Raw genomic sequence first — 21,046 nt, forward strand, 5'->3', positions numbered from 1 at the left:
ATCCCTGTAAGAATTGCTTTACTGGGTCTCAGCAAAGAGCACTATTGGTTGGTTATCCTCTTTTTAAGATGGAGTTATTGCTGTAGAAAGAAATTTCCTATATTTCTAACAAAACTAGTTGTTGTAACATAGACCCAATTGCTATCAAGTCATAACATTTGATAAATGACAATTGTATGGAGCTTGTATGATGGTTCGGGTGGTGGTGGATTTCCCTCTAGTTCTTGAAAGGCTGACAGGTGCCCATTGTGTTTTTTTTTTAAACTTTTAACTTCAGAACTCAGCTATTCCATGAAACACTTACACATCGACCATTATTCTAGGAGCACTTAGCTTCAAAGACTTTAAATTCATGCAAGTTGTAATTTCTTCTTGTCAATAGTACATGTTATAAATATTAAACTAACAAATATTTCTAGTGTAGCATTTGGGACTTATACTTCATTTTTTAAAATTTTATTCTGGAAATTTGGAGAAGGCTGGATCATAGTTTTGAATGCAGTATTTCAATTTCTGTTATTTCCTTAACCTGCAGCTGACATCAGCCTTGCTGAATGGGGACGCAAGGCTCTGGACATTGCTGAGAATGAGATGCCAGGGCTGATGAAGATGCGTGAGATGTACTCCCCAACAAAGCCATTGAAAGGAGCTCGGATTGCTGGTTGCCTACACATGACTGTGCAGACTGCAGTTCTGATTGAAACTCTGATAGCTCTGGGGGCAGAGGTAAAGCTGCATTTGGGTTAAGTTGCATTCATGACGGAAATGGTTGTGATGTATTAGGATGACACTGGATGGCCCCTACAGAGTTTACAGTTGATAGAAGCAGTTAAAAAGAAAACCAAATAAATAATGTATTATTGGGAAAGTTTAATTGTTTACTTAAATTTCTCTCAAAGCTGTGGGGGCTATTTCTCCATGCCACATTAAACATTTTGTAGTTGTAGTTGTAGTTTACATTGAATCTTTCCATACATAATCATGTAAGAATGTTACAGTTTAGTGTGATATGTGAACTTAGTCATTGTGGCTTGTAAATCATTGGTTTTGGCACACCATGTGCAAACTCAGTTAAGCTGGTTTATTCAATAAAGCATGGTTGATAAAATTACGGCTTAGTGCTTCAGAGTATTTCTAGCTGGTAGGCATGATGTGCTCTAGTGGTGGCTGTAGAGACTGAGAACTACCATCACAGTTCTGGCACAGAGAGAACTCTGCTTCCCATCTGTATTCTGGCACTGATAAAAAGGATAGGGTCACATGCTGTAATGATTTGTTTGTATCTATGAACCCAGCAATTATGGCTTAACATAGTGCATGAACACAGAGCATGTACTATTTGCTCATCTGAAATTATTGTTTGCAGGCGAAAAGCCTGTGATTGGAACATTGACCCCCTGCAAATTAGTTTGCCAAGAGAGTTCCTTAATCTTGGGTTGATTGTGCTCAGTTTTCCTAAGCTGTAGTTCGTTGAATAAGTGCAATGGGCTGTTTTTGTGCCAAACTATAACACTGCAGTTAATGGGTTTGTGCAACAGAACCGAAGAAACTATGGCATTGCATAGAGCAGTGTCTGAACCCAGCTGCAGACTAACCACCTGTAAGATTTCCTTACAATGTCATGATTAACTGGATATGAAAAAGAAAGCTATTGGAAAATTTTGACTAAAGCTAGAAAAAGAAACCTAAGTGAGCAGTTATCTTCAAAGTCCAATTACATTCTGATTTTCGGTTACTGAGTTTTGGAAAGCTTTAGTTTAACCGGGTACAATGTTTTGAACTCTGACTCAGCTTTCATTGGGAAATAATTGAGCTCCTGATTTTTCAAACTATTTGTCTTTGAAGCACTCCTCCTCCCCCCAGTCAAATTCTGTCAAATAGTAAGCTTTGGGGATTGCTTCATTAACTGTATATAGCTATAAAATATAGTGCTGATGTATGCATTTTGAATTATCATTATTTTCAAGGTCCAGTGGTCCAGTTGCAATATTTTTTCCACACAAGATCATGCTGCTGCAGCTATTGCCAAAACTGGGATTCCTGGTAATGTTTTGGATTGTTAACAGTTACATTCCTGACCTCATTTATTTAGTCTTGTGAGTGTCAAATAAAATTGGAGAGAACAGAAAAAAAAGTGTTGGGGTTCCTAATAACAATGGTTTCTCAGTCTGAATGTTGTGCTATCAGGGCAACTTCCTGTTGTGGCCTCATCCTAGTGAAAAAAAAACCCTAGGCTGCTGCTTTATCATTAATAAACAAAAATAAATGAAAAAAAATCTGGAACTGCAGGAGAAAAATAATATAGGTACTATAGAAGACTTGAATCAAAAAGCTATTGATCTTAAAACTAGCAGATATATGACCTTGAAGATTCTGTATTACCTATATTATACTGGACCCAACATTTTGAAAAAGGGTACATTCAACAGAAATGTACCCTTTTTCAAAATGTTGGATCCAATATAATGAGTGTACTCACTTCTAAGTGATCTCAATACAAGGAGCCCACTGACAGCTTATATTTTTCTTGTTTGCTCTGGAGTGCTTAGGTGATATGGCCTGCTTTTACATACTAGTGATGCAGTATGTTGAAGAATGATTTCACAGTATTTAAGACCATCTTGGGCTTTGGGAGATTTAGATTTCTCATTTGTCACAATAAAATTTCTTTGTGGCCAATAAACTCTGAAGCCTGATGTAGGCTTTAGAGTAGTATTTGTAAGAAATGAAGTGTGATAGCTTCTAATCAGTGGTATAGCTGCTTTCCTTGTAATGCTTCTCTGTAGCGCACATACCAAAATTGTGCCAGGGAGGCAGAATAGCCATGCCTCAATTATTCAAGCCAGAGAGATGTATCTGTAATCTGCATGGTCCTAGGGTGTGGCTTAGTTTTGCAGTATCGTGGTATGATGGACATGATGATTAAACTGTTTGAATTTAACATCGGTGACTATTTTTGCATCTGTCATGAGAAACAAAAAATGCTCATAATGTTATTGGGTTAATCCTGACTAAAAAGTTTATGCTTCATTTCCATGAAAATAAATAGAACTAAAGCCCTGCTTGCTGGTTTGGATCCAGCTTATTAAGGATATATTGCAAAGGCTATGGAAGAGTAGCCCATGGTCTGCATAGGGAATAATGTATTGGAATTAAAGTTAAAAAAAGGAAAAAGAGTTAGAAGCAACAAAAGAACCAAACATGAATGGGTGAACAATGTATTTTTATTTCTACTGTAATCTATAAAATAATATGCTCAGCCGTGGCAACCTGAAGATGTGTGGACTTCAACTCTGCTGGCTGGGGAATTCTGGGAGTTGAAGTCCACACATCTTCAAGTTGCCAAGGTCGAGAAACACTGCTCAAAATACTTAGAAGGAAATTACCTTTGTTTCAGGAGCCTTAACATGGCTAACTCCTCTAGAGGATACACTGACATGTATTTTAAAAGATGAATACATTGACTAACAGTTTGATTGGACGAAGGGAGTTGAAAATTGAGGGATTTCAGTAGCCCTTTATTTCTCAGTAATTCCTTGCTTTCTTTCATTAGAAAAGTTGTTAAGTATGTTGACTTGAGAGTGAGGAAATGTGTCTAATCTGCCTCTCTCTCTCTCTTCATATCTGCTGGCAAATTCATTTTTCCAGCATCTGTTGATATTTCCAGCCTTCTTCAACTAAGTTGACTTTAAGTGGTATAGACTTCAACTCCCAGAATTCCCCAGCCAGCAGGGCCATTGCTGAGAATTTTTGGGAGTTTCAACATCTGAAGAGTAACCAGTTCGAAGAAGGCTGATCTAGCCATTAATCTTTACCTTGAGTTAAATAAAGCTAATTTACTTAACAAAAGTGCTCTTGCCTTTCCACTAATACTTTTGTAGTTTTTACATTTAGACTGCATTTTTTTTACTGCCTTTCTCTACTGAAAGGCTTATTGCATTAGTGTCTTGGATTAAGGAGAAGCTGATGAGGTCTGGTCAAAGTTTTAATAGGCATGAGTCAGAGGGAAAATAAGTTTTGTATGCAGAGAATATTTTTTGTTGCCTCAAGGGAAAATTTGAATATTAGGATAGCATTTCCTGTAATTAAGAACTCAAACTTCACTCAATTGGTTATAACTGAGCACTGCTGGAGAAATTATAAGATGTATGTTTTATGTTTGATTTGGGCCTAGTGTATGCCTGGAAAGGGGAAACAGATGAAGAATATATATGGTGTATCGAACAGACCCTTTATTTCAAGGATGGACAACCTCTGAACATGATTCTTGATGATGGTGGAGACCTCACCAGCTTGGTTCATACCAAATATCCTCAGCTCTTGAAAGGTAACCGTCTAGTCTTTCAAAACACTTAGAATTCTCCAATGGCAAAGGAGAATTCATTTGGGAATTCAGAATCCTTCAGAACCTTCAAACATTGGGGAGATAATTGTTTCATTTTTAAATGGATGGCAATAAATGAAAGGCAGGATGGGTAAAACTCCTAGTCACCCAAAACAAGGGACACTACCTGTGAGGCAGGAAATACCCACAAAGTATATTGTAAGCCCTGATTGACTTAGCATACAGTAAAGGAGGATTTATTCGCATTAAACTTTCCCCCAATGTTTAGGAAAAACTCCAGAATGTTCTAAGTCCTTTCAGTTCCTCTCTCTAGTGTTGCCAAACCCACTGCAACCTTCACCTTCAGTAATGCAGAATGCCCACCTTAGATGTGAAGATTGATTTGGACTCCTTTCCCAAGTGGCCCCCTTATTCTCATGTAGCGTACAAACCATATGGAGGGCATCAGGTTGCTCATCACACACCTTACATAATAAGTCCCAGAAATGTTATCATGGATATAGGTGTCCTTGGCTTACCCAGCCACAATTACCCCTCAATAGGGTGGAAATGTTGCCCAGTTTGGGGTATTATGGATATGGGCTTCTGTGTGGCATGTCCCTGTATTTTTACTTTATATTAACAAAGAACTATAAATATTTTTATAAAATAAAAATCCCTCCTTTGGTAAATATCTGAACTTGCCTTGAGAAGCTAGATAAACCTATTTAAGTATTCTTTATCTTTTGTAAGTGAGATGTACATTCTATATTTTGATGTCTTTTAAAGTTGTTAAAATTGTTCCAAGTTTTTAAAAAAATCTGACCTAAGTGGTAGCATATAGTCAGTGTGCATCTGAAATTCCATGACAGTTTGAAGTTAAACTCATTTTATAGCTATGAGTCATTTTCTTCTCCCCTCCCTTTGCAAATTTCTGAGTATTTAGAGTGCTACGCTCAGACTTTTTGCAGCTGCAACAACAATGAGGCTTCACTAGATATATATATATATATATCTGAATTCAATATTGAACTTTTTTTGTAACAATGCCAAATGAATCAAGAAGTGATGTCATTTATGTATTCCTTATAGACTGAATGTCTTTCATAGATGCAGCAAATACATGACAAACTTTTTGGAACACAACCAAACCAAAAGATCAGTACTATCTTTTTGATTTTATTTATTTATTTATCTACAATATTTATTCACCACCCATCTCGTATAACAACGACTCTGATTTTGAGGAAATGTTTTCTCTTGAGGATCCCCTTGAAAGTTTTTCCCCATTTTTTAATCCTCTAAATCCTAATCTGTTCAGGAATGTTCTAGGTAGTATTGTTATGAATTACATGGTGACGTGGAAGATTTAAAGAGAACGAAAATGTTCAAGTTGCTGCTCTGCTGAGTTACTATGACATTTCTTTTGACCTTATGTACTAGGCTAGGAATTTAAATAGAACATATAAAACAGCAATAAAACCTTGGGACTTGAGGAGGAGCATTTTTTTTATCATAAAACTTTATTAATTTTTCAGAATATAATTAAAACACCAAATACAGAATATAGAACAGATAGAATGCAAGTCTAAAAAAGAAACAAGAAAAACTAAAACAGTGCAAGAATAGACAGAAAAACATAAAAGACAGGTGACTTCCGACCTTCTTCAACACAGATATAAAAGCACTTAAAAGTTAATCTCTTGCTATTAATTAAACATTTAGTAACAGTATTTCTCTAAAATGAAACCATTTAATCATCAAAACCCAAAATCAGAACTTCATTTTTTTCCGTTAACAAGCAAATAGTCCAAAAGCAGCTTCCAAATAGAAATAAATCCAGTTACAGTATTTTCTCTTATCAATGCTGTCAGTTTATCCATTTGTGCCAGTTCCATTAACTTAATCATCCAATCCTACATTGAGGGAATTTGTGCATCCTTCCATCTTTGAGTGTATAAGAGTCTTGCTGCTGTTATCACATATAAGAACAAAATTCCATGTTGCTTCTCAAATTGTTGGCCCATCAAACCCAAGAGAAACAGCTCCAGTTTCAATTGTAAGTCCACTTTGAGGATCTTTTGAATAATAATACATATCTGATTCTAGAATTTCTTAGCTTTTCCACAAGTCCACTATAAATGATGGAAAGTTCCTTCACCCTGTAAACATCTCCAACAAACATTTGATACTCCATTTTACATTTTGGACAGCTTATCAGGAGTTAAATACCAATGGTACCTCATTTTATAAAATTTCTCTTTCAAATTATAATTCAGAGTAAATTTCATACTTTGTTCCACATATTCTCCCATTGTTCAAGCATAATATTATACCCAATATTTTTAGTCCGTTTAATCATACAATCTTCAACATACTCATCTTCTAAATTCAGTCGCAACAACATTTTATACATTTTCTTAATAAGATGCTCATCGTTTGTACAAAGTTCCATTTCAAATTGTGTTTTTTCATTAACAAAATTATATACCTTCTTATTCAAATTAAACCATTCTGACAGTTGTGTGAAATTAAACCAGTGACAAATAGGACCTTCCAATTCTAATTGTTCCCTTGTTTTAGAGGAGGAGCATTTTGAACTGCTGCCAAAATAATGTTTTTTATGAATTGCTCAGAAGGATACGCACTTCCGTGATAGCACAGTGTTGTTCTTCTTCATCATGTTTTGCTGTTTAAAAAACACTGATTTAGTAGTTAGTGTAGTGCTTCTGACTACCAGAAAGTCTGGTCTGCTGTTCATATCTTCTCTATTTATTTGCTGGGTTTGCATTCTGTTTTTCTAATAAACAAATGGCATTCAAGACGGTTAATAAAAATCAGCAAACTAATTAATGCTACAATTGAAAATCTTGTAAAATGGATTAGTAAGTGCCCAGACTCATCTCGCTAACTAAAACTTGCTCACGCATCAAAAGCTCACCTAAATAAAAATAATTTCCCCTTCCAGTGAGAAAGATAAAATGGTCAGTGCTTTCATTTTTTACATAATTTACCACAGAATATAAAACATCCAAGTTTAAATGTAAAAAAAACCTAAATTCAGAAAATTCAGATCAACTATTAGGGGTAGATTGTTTTGGGGTTTTTTTTTTGAAGAAAAAGGACTTGTAGGGAGGGAGCATCCTTTTAGCATTCCTAGATGTCATGGTAGGTTTAAGTACTATCAAGAATGGCATCTGTGTGTATTGCATGGCAGAATCAGGCCATGATATCTTAGCATTTGGCTTTAGTAAAAAGTCTAATGCTATAGTGGTATATCTATCATATATACTGTATATATACATATACATATGCATATGTATACATATACATATACATATGCATATATATATATATATATATATATACACTCACACACAGTATATAGTGATACAATGTGTCATGCTGTTCCCTGATTGGTGCCACATAGAATGTACTAATTTCTATTATCTGAACTTTGAAGACATGTAGAAATAGCTTAGTACTGTAATGCTTTTATTCTCTCAATAAATAGGTGTTCATTTAGAACTTTGGAACTATGCCTGACAAGAGCAGGATTGCCTCTCAGGATCAGAACTCAAGGCTTTATCATCAACATCTAGTCCCAGTACAGTGCAAATCCAAACTGTCTTAAATGGCAGTCCGCGTAATCAGCAAACTGCATATATCAATGTATTCAGTAAATGAGGTAAATGGAAAAGTTCCTAAAGATTAAAAAACCCAAATATTGGAAGAACATGAAACTTGGAGAAACTCAATTGAAGTTAAGAACCAAGATTAATCAACAAATCTGAGGAAAGCTCTTTGCTGATAGTGAAATTGAAACCTGAAAGTTAAGCCCCTAATATCCTATTTAGTTATTTTTAACAGCAGACAAGGATGAGGAGACAGACCAAGATCTTCCAACATTGGTCCCTTTAGTGGCAATAATGCTGCTTGTTTATCAGGTCCATCAATGTTACCCAGGCATTGTTCTAATACTTTGATGTCCACCTGAATATCATATGGGATAAAAAAGGTGAACATTCTCTCAAACTGAGCTCTTGTAAAATAAATGTTGTGTCTCTTAGAATGTGCTACATTATACAATTTGTTTCTAGGCTTGTGTACTTTTGGACATTTTGTAATTGCTTAAGCTCAAGTGAGAGCAATTGTTCAAGGTCAGGGCTGCACTTGACTTTTTAGTGACATGCTAGGCGCTATAGGCAGGGTCAAGACTCAATGTACTTTAAATTACAGTTAATTAAACATAAATCAACAAAGTGCAGTTAGTGTGGTTGCTTTCCATCTTACCATTTTTTCTGTCTGTTGCATTAAAACTTGCAGTACAGTGGCAACATTAGGTGCTACATGTAACCATGATGCCTTATATTCTGCAACTTTATTTTAAACTATATTGGCTTGAGCATAACTGCTCTAGAACACACCTTTTGTCTTTTTTATCAAGGAGCAGGACCATTTGGTCACATAAAGAGGATCACATATAGATAAGGTATTGCAGGGTTACATGATTTATGTGGCTGCTTTTATGAATCTCTACTTCTGTTAAATTATGCTCCTCTGGCATATATAGTTATGTAGAAACCAAAATTGCACAAGGATCGAAGCTTTCATGGGCATGGGAATGGGCAGAGTTACTAGTAGATAGCTTCTGTAAGGATTTCTTAAGCCATAATGGTAGCTTAAGGTAAAGGTAAAGGTTTCCCTTGACGTAAAGTCCAGTCGAATCCGACTCTAGGGGGCGGTGCTCATCTCCGTTTCTAAGCCTTGGAGCTGGCGTTGTCATAGACACTTCCGGGTCATGTGGCCAGCATGACGACTCGGAACGCCGTTACCTTCCCGCCGAAGCGGTACCTATTGATCTACTCACATTTGCATGTTTTCGAACTGCTAGGTGAGCAGGAGCTGGGACTAGCAACGGGAGCTCACCCCGCTGCGCGGTTTCGAACCGCCGACCTTCCGATCGACAGCTCAGCGGTTTAACCCGCAGCGCCACCGCGTCCCTTGAAATGGTAGCTTATAAATTCTAAAAAAAAAAATTGCAGATGCAACAAGTGATCATAAAACCACGTGCTAAAAATGAAAGGGATGTGTGTGGAAATTGGGATATAAAGTTATGCAAACAGGGTTTTGTAAAAGGACCACTAGAGGGAGGCCTTGCACTTTCTACTCTATCAGAAACTATTGTCCTCATCATTTTTTCTTGACATTAACAAAAAATATTTTGCAAAGGCTACAGTATGTGTCAGTTATATTTCAGGAGATATGTAGGACAGAATTGTCCATTGCATATCCAGAAGTGATTAGGATGTGTTCAACTTTTTTTCTCTTTTCATTTTTCTAATGCTAAGAGGTGCAAATGGGGATATATTTGGTTATTTCTTACCTCATTCTTCTAAAGATTTACAATTTGCATCCAATGTGAGGTATTTATGATCTTTTTCTCTGTTGTTTCCAGTGATTCAAGCATTTGTGTCAATTACATTAATCTTGCCAGATGTATTTAATGGTTTGGAGTGATATCAAGATCTTTAATTATCAACATTATTTTCATACAGAATTTGTGTTTCCTTGAATGTGCAGTCTGCTAAACTGCATCAACAAGGCCATTGGCTATCAGTTAATATATTGCTGCAGAGCATGTCATTATGCAAGTCTGTTGTTCACTTCTGTGAAGCTCTCTTTTCTGTTTGATTTGAGAGCTAAATTTTATATTCTTATAATATTTCTTTGTTCAGTGAAAATTGTGCCTTAAGTTTCACTTACTACAATGCACTCTTCCATAAGAAACCCAATATCCGTGGAGTGTGAAACTACACGGACGAGCTAATGCTGTTCCCACCTTCTCAAAAATATACTTCCTCTCCTAATATTTCTTTTTTTACCTTGAAACAGGGAAACATTTAAAATGAAAGATAGTTGCTTTATGGATATTCCAAAATCCATAATAAAACAATGTATTAAGCGAATTCAAGATCACAGAATGACATTTAAGGTTTCAAGTTCTCAAGAACTTTTTAACAAAGTTGATAGTCAAATCTACATTGGCTATTGTGTGGAAATGGGAGTGAACCACAGATATGCAAACTGGGACCTATCAAATTACATGTACTTGGTCAGCTAGGTAAGGTGATTAGGCTGATGAAACAAGAACATTAATGTAATTTATAAAATGTACAATCCAGCTTGAACGTTCTTGTTGCTTTATTCCATCAGTCTGTGGAAGAGTCTGATGGAGTCTAGAATCCAGTTGGAACCTCTGCATTCTGTTCCCAGATTCCACCTAAGGCTAACCACATACAGTTGTGCTTAGTCAGCTGTTGTGAACTTTAGTTGGCCTAATGAAGGATATTACTGTAAAAGAGATGAAAAGCCAATGTAACATCAGTGTTTTGTAAGCAGTCCAATGTTGATACTGTAGTCACAAACTTATTCTGGTACTGTATATTCCTGAATATGAACAGGCATAAAGAATGATGTCTGATCTTACTCCAATAATAAAACATATAGAGGACACATTTAATGTTATGTACTGTATATATTTAATGTTTTTAATATATATATGTGTGTATACACACACATGAGGGACGTGGTGGCGCTGCGGGTTAAACCGTTGAGCTGTCGATCGGAAGGTCGGCGGTTCGAAACCACGCGGCGGGGTGAGCTCCCGTTGCTAGTCCCAGCTCCTGCTCACCTAGCAGTTCGAAAACATGCAAATGTGAGTAGATCAATAGGTACCGCTTTGGTGGGAAGGTAACGGCATTCCGAGTCGTCATGCTGGCCACATGACCCGGAAGTGTCTATGACAACGCCGGCTCCAAGGCTTAAAAACGGAGATGAGCACCGCCCCCTAGAGTCGGATTCGACTGGACTTTACGTCAAGGGAAACCTTTACCTTTACTATACACACACACACACACGCTGTATATATATATATTGTATAATATATAAATTATTTAGAGGACACTTTGTGTATATGTGTGTGTGTGTGTATACACACACACACACACACACAGAAGAAAATAAAACAATAAATGCTATATGCCCCCTTATTTAGTTAGGCCTATTAGTGTTCTCAATTCTTGTATTGTAATATATCCACTGCAGATGAAGTTATAATAAAATATGTATAGTTACCATGGTAGAACATATTCATATTTCTACAACCGAAAGAAAAATGGAAACCATGTTTCAATGGAAGACATATTTATTGCATGCCTAGTGACTATTTGCAAAGCAGTTCCATCCATAACTAGTGGAAATCATTCTTGTTAAATGGGCCTTATAAATATTCTTTCCCCCCCCGCCCATAACCATGGAATTGTCAGAATTTGCTGTCTCTACATCTGCCCATGTAACTCTCGTATCCTGTATTAAAATTTGTAGATGTATTTATTTCTTTGAGGATACAAACCATGTCATAGTCAATTATGCAAGTTTCAGGTGATTTTGGACTTAATATCCTCTTAAATGTAGTCTCAATGTGAAAAGTGATGCTGCTTCAGCAGTGCATCCATGAATCATGACTGAGTCCCTCTATGAATCATGACTAAGTCCCATCATTAACTTAACAACTTGAAGTAAGCATAGGAATATTTTATATCGGCTATTTGAAATCCAGGTATTGTTCCTTACAGCTTCACAATTTCTGAGGATGTTATGTTGTTAACCATCACTGAGGGAAGATCCCTCTTCCTGTATTAACTGTGAAGCCCTTCTTGACCATACATATCTTTTTCTTCTGTCCATGCAATGAACATTCTGAAACATTTAAACACTGTTTAAAAAGTTTATACTGAAAGGAAATAAATAGATTTTATTTATTTATTTATCATATTTTTATCACCGCCCATCTCCCCCACAAGGAGGGACCCTGGGAGGTTAGATGGATTTAGAGTTAGATCCTCTTGTATGTGAAAAAGGTAGCTATATCTTCTCATTACTAAGAAACTTCTGCCAGAATGAAATCTAAGATACCTCTTATGAGAAGTGGTCCAGTAAATTCTGTTGGATTTTTCCTTGCAGGAATCAAAGGAATATCTGAGGAGACAACCACTGGTGTCCATAATCTCTACAAAATGCATGCCAATGGAACCCTGAAGTTGCCAGCTATTAATGTTAATGATTCTGTCACCAAGGTAACATAATCAGAATTCTTGTGTTCTGTCTTCTTTTTCCTTCCCTAGCTGGTAACTTACTGTCTCTTCATGTTTTCCATAAAGGACTTGTTTCTACATCCCCCTTTATGTGTACATGACTACTTCCTGCTGAAGCTATAGAATTCTACATTGAAGCAGGGAATTAGGTGATGTCTACTTGGCATCAAAATTAAAAATAAAATGTTATGGGTCTTTCTTGCATTTGGAAATGCTTAAAGGTTTGTGTGGGTTTGGGTTTTTTTTTAATTTCTGTTTAGATTTTTTTTTTCTTTTGGTCATCCTTGCCATCTTCTATTCTTTATTTTTGTCTATTACTGTATTTTTTAATGTTTTTACTTGTGAAGTGCCCAGAGTCATTGGGAGTCAGGCAGCATATAAATGTAATAAATAAAGTTTTTTTCATCAAGTTTGGAAGATCCTAAACTTCAATTAATTTAAAATAGTCTTGTGGATACTTTGAAAAAGGTAGTGTGGGTAACCCATCAGTAATTTTTGGTTACTTTATGCATGTGTAAAATGGCAGATGGACTTTTATGTATGTGTAAAGTACTTCCTTGATTACATCATTTGTGCTAATTGCCTGCATTTGCTGCTTCTCCTGCGAGTGATCTGTAGATAGTATTGGCACCCAGCAAAATAATCGAGAAATTGCCATGAGCAGTGGATGCTAATGCTTGTAAACTGCTCACAGTGATCTCTCCATTGCACCATTGGATACTACTGCTGCTTGCCCATTGCCAGCAGCTTATTCCAGTTGCTGCAAACAGTCTGCAAGCCTCAATAGCATCCAGCGTCATGATTGAAAGTCCTCCCTTACTAAGATGGTGAAAGGTCTGAGTGCAGTGGAGAAGCCAGCATGAGCCACAAAGCAGAAAATGGAGCAACTTTCTCCACCAGCAGCCACTATCAGATCTCTCCAAAGAAGATACTTCTGCTGCAAGAAAGCAACTTGGAGTCTGACAGCTATACTAACCCAGTGAGATCCTTCACAGCTGTGTGAGAAAAAGAAGGAGCAAATACAGGTCGTGCAATTGTGTAGACAATTGCTATGGGAAGAAGTGCTTGTGGGCGGAAGAGGATGACCATAGGCTCCAGAACCTAACCCACAATTCCCATAGAGTCATAGGCTTGTGGAGTTCTTGGTGATCTCTGAGCTTGGTCGATATTGAGCAGTGATGAAGTTACCTAGTCAGGTAACAAAATGTCTGCAAGCAAACAGCCAAGCTCAGAGAGCACCAAGGACACCGCAGTTCAACCGTGAGCTACACATACTGTATTGTCTTCTACTGGAGTGATGGGCTTGTTTTGTTATCCATAGAACAGAGTCTCCATGAGCAACAAAACTCACCCATGAGGTGTTCAATAATCTCTGTGTTCTTTTCAGTAGAATTTAGTTCCGTACAATAACACAGCTATTTTTTGTTTGCTTTTACATGTAATTATAAAGAACATTTGGTTTCCTTCAATGCTGTTTTCTTTCCTAGAGTAAATTTGACAACCTCTACGGCTGCCGAGAATCCCTCATTGATGGAATTAAGCGTGCCACTGATGTCATGATTGCAGGAAAAGTGGCTGTTGTAGCAGGCTATGGTGATGTTGGCAAAGGCTGTGCTCAAGCCCTGAGAAGCTTTGGTGCCAGAGTCATCATCACAGAAATTGATCCCATCAATGCACTGCAAGCTGCTATGGAAGGTGAGAAGCAGTGGAACATTTACCCAACTTGGTTATGTATTTTATTGATTGATTTATTTATCAAATTTTTATCACCGCCCATCTCCCCTGCAAAGGAGGGACTGTATTACTTTGGTGTCTGTAATCTGATAATGCAGTGGTTTTCTAGCATCCCATATTTGGCTAGAAAACTGATCCAGGCCAATATAGTGTCAGAAAAACAAAATATACAATATACAGGTAGTCCTCACTTACCGACCATTTGTTCAGCAACTGTTCGAAGTTACGATAGTGCTGAAAAAATAACTATACAACCAATTTATGACCGTTTACAACATTCGCAGCCTCCCTCAGTCACATGATCGCCATTACAGTCAGTATGTGTTGTCCTGGGTCCGACCTGTTATTTTTCTTTTTTCCCCACCTTGCAGAGTGGAGAGATTGGAGAAGAAGAGATTAGAAGAGAGTAAGCAGGCACACAATGGGGAATATACATTGAAAGCAATGAGCTGGTGCCAGCAGCCGCCAGCAAGCGCAGCAAGCAGCCAGTATATTTCCCATTGTGTGCCTGCTTACTCTCTTCTAATCCTGGGCTTCCTTGGGGCGCAGCACCCCATTGGGGGAGTGACTGATGGCCATCCACCAAAGCCAGATGGCACTGGGCAGAGTGAGAGGCAGCTTGCGGCCATTCACCAAGTCTGGCCCCTTCACAGTCCCTTTCTTTCAGTCAAACTTTTCCTCACAGGGAAGCAGCAACCACCACGAGGGCTCCATATTTTTGCCAAGGCTGGCTAACTTTCCCCTGCAGCTCCTGCCTCATTAAAATGGAAAAAGCCAGCTGGGGTCCCAAACCCGCACAACCTAAGCCAGCTGGCCAACCACCTGCAGGCACCTTCTCTTTGCAAGCGTGTGAGGGCAGAGACTCCAGACGTGTGCAACTTGGAACTTCAGACGGGGCTGGGAAGGCATCCCTTTGGGTTTCTTCAGATCGACCTGGGAGGAGATGCTGAGGAGCTGATGGGCATCTTTCTGAGGTAGACTGGAAGCCCCCCTTCTCCCCTCACCAATCCCCTCCTGTCCAAGTGCACCACCTCTGCTTAAGTCTGCAAAGCAAGAGAGAGAAAACGCCCATGCGCCTCTCTCTTCCCTGCCCTGCTGATGCCCAAGTCAACCTCTGGCACTACCCTGCCCTCCTCTTCTCTCCATGTGTCAACCACAGCCTCTATTCTCCCCTCGCCCCCCCAGAAAAGAAGGGTTCCACCAAGCAACTTCTGTAGGCAATCTTTCCTCTGCCCCCCTTCACAGAGCAGAGAGACTGGAGATGAAGAGATTAGAAGAGGGTACAGTAGCAGACACACAATGGGGAATACGCTGGCAGTTTGCCAAGTGGCTGCTGGCACCAGCACATTGCTTTTGATGCGATTACTCTCTTCTAATCCCTTTTTCTCCAATGAATGTAATACAAACATTAATTGCTTTCTTGTTAATTATCCCAGCATTGGGGTAAGCATTCTAAGGGTGGAGGAGTGGTTAGGAGGCAAACAAAAGCCTAATTACACTTGTCAGTTTTGAGCCAGAAAGCACAGTTGTAGTCACATAATTTCCCATTTGGTGACTGTTTTGCTTAGCGACCAAGTTACCAGTCCCAATTGTGGTTGCTAAATGAGGACTACCTAGAATTTGTGCCACAATAGCACCAGAAAAATAGCATTTTTTCCCAAATCCAGATTCATTCTCATCACCTGATTAAATGCATCTATTTTAATTGCAGATATGTTTTAATTGATTAAAATAAAAGGTGTACAGTATATGAGGAAGAAATAATGCTGAGGAAAAGGCGTCCATTTGTATTTTGCACATGATGCAAACATTTCTCAATAGACATTGTGAAATGATTGCCTATCCTAACAGAGTCAGACTCACAAGCAGGAACTTAATGATATCTGATTTATTGTAAGAATAGTATGCAAATACAGAGAAAGCTGAGAATGAATAAAAGCGCGCCAAATACAAACTAAAAACCCTCGGCTCAAAATGTAATCCCTCCCCTCACCCGGCCGTAGCAAACACCCCCCTCCCAGGTGCTGGTAACCATTTTCTACTGATCCTGGGAAAGTAACCTTGAACACATGAGATAACCCAAACACATTCCAAACCAGCAGCCAACAGATAACGACTCCCCGAGGTGGAATCCTCCTCCCTCCCGAGATCAAACACGTATCAGGTAAATGACATGCGAAGCGTTACGATGTACCAGGAACATTGAAACGGTGAACATGACATACCGCCCCCCCCAAAAATACTAAGGAGCAGGTTTCATAGCATAAGCAGCATGGAAACGGCGAACTAAAACAGGAGAGTTAACATCGTGGGCAGCCACCCACTCAGGGTGGGGGAAATGCTTCCACCGCACGAGGTACTGCAAGGTGTTACGAAGCCTGCGAGAATCAAGGACCTCCTTCACCTCAAAATGCTGTTGTCCGTCAATCATAATTGGCGCAGGAGGTGTAGGTTGGAGATGCCAGCGATCGGAGTGGTTGACAGGCTTGAGCAAGCAAAATGTGGTCGCACCCTTCCTCTACCACCTGCCCAGCGGCGCCCTTTAAAGCAGGTGGCTGGCGTTTCCCGCCGGCTGGAGCAGATCGGGCTCTCCCTCGTCCCCGAAATAAGGGACTTCCTCAGCCTCGGTCTCAGCCAAAGCCGCCTTCATCTTCCTGGGTAAAGAGGGAGATTTCCCTGACGACTTTCCTGGATGTTCCTCGGTCTTTCCTCTCGGGCATGCCGCCGCTTGGTGACATTCCTTCCCACATCGGAGGCATTGTCCCTTTGCGTAGCGGCGCTCTCTCTCCCCTCCCCACGCACGATGGCTGGACTTTCCAGTGGGTGCAGCGGTGCAGGAACCCTTGCTGAGCTTAGCATATTTCATCGCCCTTCAGTGAACAAAAGTTTCCTGGGCATGCTCAGCCTTCCCTGCCAGCTGTATCCACTCATATAAGGAGTCCAGATCATCTCGCCCCAGTGACCACTGTAGGACCTCTGTATTCAGACCGTCCTTAAACGGTTCTATTAAGGTGGACTGGGACCAATCCTCAACTTTCCCAGCCAAAGCCTTAAATTCCAGAGCATAGTCTGCCACCGATCGTGGGCCCTGGCACAGCTCCTTCAATGCCCATTTTGCTCTTTCCTTAGCTAACGGGTCTTCAAAGTGTAGTTTTAATGCCCACAGGAATTCCTCAAACTCCTCTAACTCAGGGGCCTCCAATTGACACAACTGTACGTACCAATCGGCCGCCCGCCCCTTTAGCTTAGTGGCAGTGGCATTAATTTTGGCCCTTTCTGAACGGAAGCACTGTTCCCAGTCATCCAAATAACTTCTTGCATTAGTAAAGAAGAACGACAGCTTGGTTGGATCTCCATCAAACTTAACGGTAAAGTCCTTTATCCCCGCTCCGGGCGGCCCCTTCATCACAGCTGGAGATCGGGCTTCCTTGTAGCCCCCAAGGATCTCCGCTCTCGAGGAGGGGACCTTGAAATTCTCACCCTCGGCGCTCTTACTTCCTCTTGGTGTCGGGTCCTACTCCTTTCCTCTGGGGAAGGTGGGGGCGAAGAGGGAGTCAAGTACCTATGACTGGACTCCTCTCTCCTTCTCTCTTGCAGACCCCAGTCCATAGACATTTTCTGGAACATAAATTCTAAGGACTCCAATTTAGCCTCCAGCAGTTTTATACGATCAGGGGTTTGGGATCCCTCCTGCCTCTCTTGCCTCACCACGGTTGGGGACAACAGGTACCGCTGCTTCCAAGACGTCCTTGACGTCCCGGGTAGGGGTCCCTGTGTTTCATCCCAGGTGATCAACTCGCCTGGAGATGCGCCGGTCGTTTCAGGGGCTCTCTTGGCTCCAGCCTCCTCATCCCCTAGGCTGAAGCTCGACCCCTCCCGAACTTCCGAAGTCTCTCTAGGGGGGACTCTCTCCGTTCTTACCACTGTAGAATCGGGTTCCCCCTCGCTCGACTCTTCGCTTTCCACAGCTTGTGGATTTGGTTTGCTCATCGCTAGCGCTTCCCCTCACAAAATAAATCTGGAAAGGGGCTAACAGAAAAAATTTTTAGATTCTCAGCTTTATGTAATGATTGCCTATCCTAACAGAGTCAGACTCACAAGCAGGAACTTAATGATATCTGATTTATTAAAGAATAGTATGCAAATACAGAGAAAGCTGAGAATGAATAAAAGCGTGCCAAATACAAACTAAAAACCCTCGGCTCCAAACGTAATCCCTCCCCTCACCCGGCCATAGCAACCACCCCCTCCCAGGTGCTGGTAACCGTTTTCCACACATCCTGGGAAAGCAACCTTGAACACATGAGATAACCCAAACACATTCCAACCCAGCAGCCAACAGATAACAACTCCCCAAAGAGGAATCCTCCTCCCTCCCGAGATCAAACACGCATCAGGCAAATGACATGCGAAGCGTTACGATGTACCAGGAACATTGAAACGGTGAACATGACACATTGTCTCTTAGAAGTAGTATCTTTTCTCAGGAGCAAATACTCACTTTGTTTCTGAGAGCCAGACTTGCATCAACAGGTGGGAATTGCAGGGAAGCAAATTTCGGCTAAATGTTAGGGAAGCTTTGAATGCTGCAGGCTGTTCTGCAAACATCCAGGTAGCTTTGGGAGGTAGCAGTGGGTCTCTCTGTTCTGAAAATCCTTAAACAAAGGCTGGGAGATCATCTGTTAGAGATGCTTGTGGTTACATCCTGCACTGCATAGCTTGCTCCAAGTAGTAGCTGCCTTCCTAATTTATGATTCTAGCTTTTGATATGCAGCTTTAATTGATTTTTTTTAATTATAAAAATCTGCTTCTGATTAATTGCTGCATAATTAGTTTTGCTACTAAATGCATACATTGACATACCCTGCAAATGTGTTTCTGTTTCAAGGAATTGTTTCTCACCCAGTTTCAGCTACTTTGCCAAGTTAGGATAAAATATTATATCTGTATATGTTTCATCTTAAGCTCTTTGGAGGAATGGGAAGAACTATATGAATTAATAGAAAGAGCTATTAAAACTGTAGTTACAAGCCTTGCTTGTATGGTGATTGTCCATCATAATCCAGCAGTGAGGTATAACAAAGTACATTTTAAAACCATGATTTCACACATCTATATTAGTTCTTTTGATGCTTTATATTTTTAGAGGTGTGTCTGAACTTCTTAAGTGGATGCCTTTGGCTATAATGCAACACACATTTTTCTTTTTCCATATTTTCAGGTTATGAAGTTACAACAATGGAAGAAGCCTGCAAAGAAGGCAACATCTTTGTTACTACAACTGGATGTTCAGATATTGTGCAGGGGAGGTATTTATCTCTTTAGTTAAGGCTGGTATGGCTCCATGTGATATTAAGCGGAGATACGGAAAATTGTGGAAGCTGAATTACTGGCATACTATTTTCTGCCAGTACAAAACTTTAGATCTTAGTTGATGAATCCTGAGAGTCAGACTTCCAAAACAGATTTCAATCATTCTGCGTACAGGTAGTCCTTGTTTAGTGACTGCCTAATTTAGTGACCATTTGCAGTTACGACAGTGATGAAAAAATAACTTAATGGCCAATCCTTGCATTTACCACCTTCACAGCCCTGAAGACCTGGTTTTGCCGTCTCGCCTGGGGTGGGAAAGTGAATAGCCATTCTTGGGGATGGCTCGCACCCTAGAGTCCCTCCCACCAGCCTGGATTTTACATTTCTCTTGGATTTTATTTATTTATTGTGTTTTGTTATAATTGTTTTATGTGATTTTAATGTTTATGTTTTATGTGGGATTTTATTGTAAACCACCCAGAGTCCCTCTTCTGGGGGAGATGGGTGATGGCTAAATATGAGCAATAAATAAATAAATAAAGGAAAGGAAAGGAAAGCTAAAGTAAGATCATAAGCACAGTCATGGTTTTACTTAATGACTGCCTTGCTTAACAACCAAGTTGCTGCTCCCAATTGTGGTTGCTAAACAAGGACTACCTGTGTATTAAAAAGATGGAACTGTTTATAAGCTTACTTTTCTCTATCTGTAGTGTTCAACTTACACATCATCTTTTCTTTTCCTCCCTATTTATTTATTTAATAAATTTATATGACTACCATCTCATCTGCATGACTCTAGGCAGCTAACAGTTAAAAACAGAAAAAACAACCAAAATTAAAAATGAAAGAAATCACATAAAATAACATAGAATAACCTAGCAGCTGAGAACACAGTATTGAATATTGTGGTTGGTGAAACCCAATGAGGTCTGCTTATTTTTTTTTTTACAGATTATATCTCTTGATTTCAAATTTCTTTAAAGATTACATTCCCTTGAGCAGTCGTGCAATAATTCTTTCATCTAATATTAATTACCAGTATGTGATCACTCAATCTTTCAGTTTAATTCACTTCTATTAATTGACTCTGAACAAAATTAAACTGAGAATTTTAGTAGCTCAAAATATATAATAAGGCCAAACTGGTAATATAGTAGATGGATCATCCTTATGGATTAAAGCATTCTTAGCAGCCTGTTACGTGTGATAGTGACATTAATCCAGGATTTCAGTTCTATTTTAATATTCTGGACTCAGGTAGATTTTCTAGAAAGTAATGGGACTATATGTTAGCATGTCCTTGCTTAACTGTGACTTAAGCAGGTTCTTCTCACTGCTGCCCACTAGATGTCTTTGGATTACAGCTCCCTAGCAAATGTGACTGACAGGTGGGAATTTTGGAAGTTTCCATCTCAGCATATCTGGAAGGCCCAGATTGGTGAAGGTTGATTATGTGGAATGTCTAGGCTTTGTTTTGATATGTCTGTGTGGCTTTTGTTTATTAGTGATTTTTTAATAA

General features: G+C 39.4%; 1 protein-coding gene across 1 annotated transcript in view; it reads left to right on the forward strand.

Annotated features, from left to right (window-relative positions):
• The window catches only part of AHCY (adenosylhomocysteinase), a 44,553-nt gene that overhangs the window by 5,658 nt on the left and 17,849 nt on the right, over positions 1 to 21,046 (forward strand). The window contains exons 2-7 of the mRNA XM_063297217.1: positions 536 to 726; positions 1,968 to 2,043; positions 4,175 to 4,327; positions 12,350 to 12,462; positions 13,968 to 14,175; positions 19,436 to 19,523. Coding sequence (XP_063153287.1) covers positions 536 to 726; positions 1,968 to 2,043; positions 4,175 to 4,327; positions 12,350 to 12,462; positions 13,968 to 14,175; positions 19,436 to 19,523 — 829 coding nt within the window. The remainder of the gene's footprint in view (positions 1 to 535; positions 727 to 1,967; positions 2,044 to 4,174; positions 4,328 to 12,349; positions 12,463 to 13,967; positions 14,176 to 19,435; positions 19,524 to 21,046) is intronic.

This window comes from Candoia aspera, chromosome 3, assembly GCF_035149785.1.
Source record: "Candoia aspera isolate rCanAsp1 chromosome 3, rCanAsp1.hap2, whole genome shotgun sequence".
Taxonomy (NCBI): Eukaryota; Metazoa; Chordata; class Lepidosauria; order Squamata; family Boidae; genus Candoia; species Candoia aspera.